At 35.8% G+C, this 6,308-nt stretch overlaps 1 protein-coding gene across 1 annotated transcript; it reads left to right on the top strand.

Moving 5' to 3' along the window:
- Positions 1 to 388: 388 nt before the first annotated feature.
- Positions 389 to 889, top strand: LOC113350715. Its single transcript, XM_026594844.1, has one exon. The coding sequence runs from the start codon at positions 389 to 391 to the stop codon at positions 887 to 889; it is 501 nt and encodes a 166-aa protein (XP_026450629.1).
- Positions 890 to 6,308: the final 5,419 nt, after the last annotated feature.

Genomic DNA, 6,308 nt, shown 5'->3' with positions numbered 1-6,308 from the left:
ATAGGCGTGACTGTGCAAGAATTTAGAGTTTATATCTGTTACGAACTGTTGCGTCTTTTAGGTTAGACTAGTTTATAAGGGGGGAACCAAAGGTTCAGAGAGTAATTTCAGAGAGAAAATTTGTAGAGGGAGATAACTGTTCTCTGAAAAAAATTTATAAATCAAATCAATCGAAATTGCTGGTGATGATGATCGATGCAGATGAAAGGTTAAATCCCCCATGACTGAAGAGCAACAATTCAAAGAGTGGGAAAAAAGGGAAAGAAAAGAAAGGTTATCCGCCACTATGCAGATGATTGGGTAGGTGACCAAGGATGATCTCCAGAATGTACAAAAGAGAGTAAGTGACTTGTTGAATGATATTGAAATCGATCCTCTCTGGCAAGAAATGCATGCTGCGGAAAATAAAGTACAAGAAAAACCGGTACAAATTTTTCCAAAGAAACCGGTAGAAACTTTTCCAAAGAAACCGGTAGAGATTTTTCCAAAGAAGCGTCTCCATGATCCCTTCAAAGATGATGAAGAGAAGGAAAAGTACTACGCAGTGCAGGATAAAAGGATTAGGTTGGCGGAAATGGTGGATATTAAGGCGGCAGAGGCAAAAGAATATGGGTCGCGCGATAGTGATCCAAGTACTACCGCAGATGAAGAGACAGTTGTTGTTTTTCATAATGTCAGTGATATCTCCACTACATATTCAGACGAAGCTACATCTGACCTAGGAAAATCACTTGAGGATTTTTGTGAAGATGAGATTCTTGGGGTTAATGATGAAATTTTGGCCCAAAAGACTGATTCCGAAGCGGAGTCAGATGATGATGAAGAGGGGTCTGATGAGGAGGAAGAGTGTTCTGAGAAATCGGAATCTGATGATTCTGATTCCGAGTGATCGGGTATAACGAGTAAGACTTATCGAAGGGAAAATGGTAAGTCACTGAATCATGTTTTGTTTTTTTGGTCATGGAAATGGAGACCGAAAATGCAGGAGATGATACAGGGGAAAGTTATGTTTATTTTGCTTTTTTCATTTTATTTTTGGTACTTGTATTTTTTGTGTGTAACTGGATATGAACATAATAGTATTGCTGTTAAATGTTGCTCAACACTGAATGAACATAAAGGTTGTAACTTTATGAAATGCAATATGATGAAGTCAGTTTTTTTATTTTTTCCGATGATTGTGTGTCGATAATGTTGGAGATGCAGGTTGTAATCTAGAAACTAAACTACAATGCAAAGAACTGGAACATGTACAAGACTAATGTAATGAAAACAAATGGATACTGAAAAAAATTCACTTTAGTGTTTTTTAATAGTTATCTTGCATCTTTGAAATTGCAGCATGTTTGAAATTGCATCTTTGATTCTCTATCCAGTATAATTCACTTGATAGAGAGGCATATACACACCTAGTCTTAATCTACAATCTGACAATGAATACATATCACAAACATTCCTGAGACGCTGATTCTCAAAAAAGAATACAAGCTTTATTCACCAATGCTGACATCCTACAACCAAATACTATGTCTGAGTCTAAGATCATCTGTCAACTGACTACCAACTGACATATAAAACCACTTGGTGGAGGCATAAAGTATGCAATTGAGATGTTCATAATCACCAAAACATTCTCAAAACATGATACAATTCACAACAACATAATAATAAACCTAAAATCTGAAAGTTAGAGATGTTAATACTTCATAATCACCATCATAAATTGTACCATTCAAAATCAAGAGTGTGTAACCTCCAATTTGTAAAATCATTAAGCCCCCAAATGAATGAATGAGAAATACCTTAGATGAAGATGACCAAGATTTGCATTTCCAAAATTATGAATCACTATCGATTAAACTAAAATCTAGGCTTGAATCGATGTTTCATAGAAGAATCGACTGATTCATTGTTGTTGATGAAGTTTTCTGCAGCTGAATCTCCAAGAAACCCCCAAATGAATGAATGGTAAATACCTTGGATGAACATAACCCAGATTTGCAATTCCAAGATTATGAATCAATGTCAATACTTCTATGAAAGATCGATTAAACTTAAATATAGGGTTACATCGAAGTTTCACAGAAGAATTGATTGATTCATTCATTGTTGTTGCTGAAGTTTTCTGCAGCTCAAATCAATGGAATCAGATGAACTGATAATGAGTTGTCTCAGGCGCTGTTCCGGACATAGTGTTGGTAGATTTTTGTGGCTCATTTGAGTTGTTGGTCAGGGACCAGGGTATAAAGATATGGCATGATTCTTGAGCCAAACCACGTTGCAGTTCAAGATATGGCACATCTATACACAATTGTGCTGATTTTATTTTGCTTGACCTATTTTGTTTGACCTAATTTGTTTGATATTAGTTGATTAATTAGTTATTGGTCAGGACTCAGGGACCAAGGTATTAAGATATGGCATGATGCCTGAGCCAAACCATGTTGTAGTTCAAGATATGGCCCATCTATACACAATTGTGTTGATTTTATTTTGCTTGGACTATTTTGTTTGACCTAATTTGTCTGACATTAGTTGATTAATTAGTTGTTGGTCAGGACTCAGGGACCAGGGTATTGAGATATGGCATGATGCCTGAGCCAAACTATGTTGCAGTTCAAGATATGACCCATCTGTTAACTAATTAAAATTAAATAAATATACATAATTGTGCAGGGACCTATTATGTTTGACCAATTTTTTATTTTAATTGTTGGTCAGGGACTTGAGATATGGCATGATACATGAGCCAAACGCGTGAACCCTGGTGAACCATAATACTACAGTTATGGCCTTCAAATTAGGTAACCGCCTCATTTTACTCTTAAAGATAACGTTGTGTGAAATTAAGAGATGAGCGGGTCTGGAGAGGATAATAATGATGTATTTTGAAAAATTGCATCTTGAGACTGAAGAGGCGTGGTCTGCCAAGGGACTAGAAGTTTAACCATGCGCCATAAATGGAATTTATGGTTAATCTAACCACTATACAAAAGGATGAGAAACTGATATACTTTCAATTACTCTTAATCAAACCAAAAGAAGCAAGAAAATTTGCAGGGAGAAGAAGATTAAGAGATGGCTGAACCAAACGAACCTGCAGTTCAAGATGTTGCTGAAAATCAATCACCAACATTAGAAAATGCAAAACAAGCAACTCATGCATTAACAATTGAAGAGGTTGAGAGATTAATTTCTTATTTAGAACAAGAAATTCCAAGAAAGAGGATGCATGAAGAAATTTATAGGAGAGAGGAAGAAGTTGGAAGGAAAAGGATTGAGAACGAAGAAAAGTACCAGTTTTGGACCAGAAAATATGAGGCAAGATGTGGAAGGAAGAAGAGAGAAAGGCAAGAAAGGCTAGAGAGATATCAACGTCATTGGATTAAGACAAGAAGTGCCACAGAAAGTGAAAGTGATGAGGAAGGTGGAGAAGCAGTAAAACTTGATGAGGATGATAGCAGCAGTGAGGGATCTACTGATCTATAAAAAGAGGATAGAGAGAGACAAACACAAGAGAGAGATGATGCAGAAATGTATCTACTCTATTTCGCAGAGAAATCTCAACTCATGATATTTGCTCGTACGATGTCTGAACCCCTGAACGTGGATTCAGACGGTGAGGAGATACCAAGGATGGATGTAGATGGCAATCACGTTGCAGGAGAGGTTCAGGAAGAACAAAATGAAGGATCAGAAGATGACGAAGATGATGAAGATGATGCGGATGTAGGTTATGGTCTCGCAACCTCTACTAGCAGTGAAAGCGGCAGAAACTTATCATATGAAGAAGAGGGCTTTAACTATGACTATGATCAGTGGTGATCATCTGAAGAGCATTGGGAACCTTTTAAGGAAGACTTTGGAGAAATGCATTCTTTGAAGTCTTCAGAACATCTTCGTGAAAATTCACAAAGTTTTTCCTAATGCTTGTAGTTGCTGGTGCTGTTGGAACTGAAGGAGAGGTCTAGTTTTCTGTTATATATCTTTTAATACATGGTAAGTGTTATTTTTGGGTTTTTTTTTTTCAGTACAAGGTTTGATCTTGTAAAAGTGTTGTTTTGCTGTTGACAAAGATCAAACTCGGTAGTAGTAGTAAGTATTTCTCTTGTGCTTGTTATGGAGGTTACGGAAGTACAACATGCATAATTAGGGAATTGTGCTATGTCGGACGGTATTAGAGTTGGTTGTTCAGGTGTAAGTGGTTGCTGGAATTGGTAGTGTGTCTAGTTTTTTTTACTTATGGGTTTGATTGTTGAACTAGTATTTTATTATTTATTTGGTGTTGTCCGTAAAAAATGGTTGTAATGGAACTACTTAGTAATTAACGGTCTGATCTGTAATGGTGATGGTGTTTGTAAATGTGGTTAATGAAATTGCAATTTCAGTTTCTTTTTTCGGTTTTCTTTGTGATTTCTAATGAAAGGAACAATGGTATGTTAAACTGTGGTATGTTGATATGTATTATATGATCTATGAATTTACTAAAGCATTGTCTGAATTCTATCAAGAACTAGAGTACAAGGTAAGGGAACATATGATGAATCCTAATTCTCTCCGGTTTTCATCTAAATTGCAGAAACTGCTTCTCAAAACATAATACAATCTTGATTCACCAATGGTAACAATATCCTACACCCAAACACTATAACTGAGTCTTAGTTTATCAACAAAAGGTATAACAAGTTGTAGATCATTTGTCAAAGCCGTAATAACTTGACTCAAGATTGAGTCCTGTGAAACCTATATGATTCCACTGACCCACAAAACTACTTGGTGTTGGTGGAGGCATATACACACCTAATTCTAATCTACAATGTATTCTGACCACTGACCCAAGAAACTACTTTGGAAATGAATTCAAATCATAAAGAACTAGAATCTGACCAGGCAAAGGGAACAAATTTTGAACACTAGCTTCTCTTTGGTTTTCATCTAAATTGCTGAAAATGGTTGGGATTCTGATTAGAGATAACGATTCAATACACAATTGATTGATTCACCCATCTACAAACAAATGGAGATATCCTATAAACAAATTGTGACATCCTACAAACAAGTAAAATACTATGTCTGACTCAGTCTAATTATCAACTAAACCTACAAAGTACACTGAGATATTCTTAAAAAATAATACAATGTACTACAACATCCACAATTGTACATACAAATCTTCTTAATCACACTCAAAAAACATAAAAACCATAAACCTAAAATCTACAATCACATATAAATCTAAAAGATATAGATGTTCATAAACACCATCAGAAATTGCATCATTCAAATTCAGAATCAATAGTTTCTAACCTCCAATTTTTAAAATTATTAAACTCCTAAATGTTGAAAAAACTACGATTTAGAGAAAAACAAATAAATGAAATACCTTAGATGATGATAACCCAGATTTGCATTTCCAAGATTGTGAATCAGTGTCAATACTTCTATAAGAGATCGATTCAACTTAAATCTAGGGTTACATCGATGATCCACATACAAATTGACTGATTCATGTTGTTAATGAAGTTCTCTGCGGCTGCATATCGATGTTTCCGGAGCTCAAATCGATGGAGTCAAATGGACGGAGAGGAAAAGGGAAATGGGTGGAGAAATGTCTCAGGCTCTCAGTTGTTCTCGACATATTTATTCTCTTTTAATTTTCGCACAAATTAAAAGATAAAATGAAAAACTAATTTCATTGATTTTAGTTTTGTTTTCTGATTTTTGGTAATTAAAGTGAAGAGTTATAATGGGAAAAAAATGTTGGAGAAAAAAATGAGAATCGTTGGGATGCTGGGTAGCCCTTGAGTGTGAGATGAAATTGGGAGCTGATAGTAGTAATGGAGGGCAACAATGTAACTTGGTAATTTAAGTTGAGGATAGGAAGGTAATTACCCACAACCCTCCCAAAACTCTGTAACAGATACCAATTATTGCAACGATTATCCAACGTTACAAAGTTACCAACGTCAATACGACGTTACTTAAAAAAATCCATTACAAAATCGGGTGTTACAAAATCCCTGATTTCGTGTAGTGAAAGTAACGAAAGTGAGTCAACAATTGGATGAGAAATCAACCAGTATTCATACCTATCAAGAACAGACGAACGACAATTTGAAATTACTGACCAGCCAATTGGCGGAGCTAATCCAAGCTTCTCGTGCTGCGTAACACAACCATGGAGAAGCAGTATTTTTGGGTACACCGGGATTCCAACCAATAGGTGGTAATAACCACTTTGGTCATCAATTTGGAGGAGAGACATCTTATGCTCGACAACAGCATACACCAAAGCTTGATTTTCTTAG

The sequence above is a fragment of the Papaver somniferum genome, chromosome 2 (assembly GCF_003573695.1).
Source record: "Papaver somniferum cultivar HN1 chromosome 2, ASM357369v1, whole genome shotgun sequence".
In the NCBI taxonomy this organism is placed as follows: domain Eukaryota; kingdom Viridiplantae; phylum Streptophyta; class Magnoliopsida; order Ranunculales; family Papaveraceae; genus Papaver; species Papaver somniferum.
This window is presented reverse-complemented; position numbering and strand designations above follow the sequence as displayed.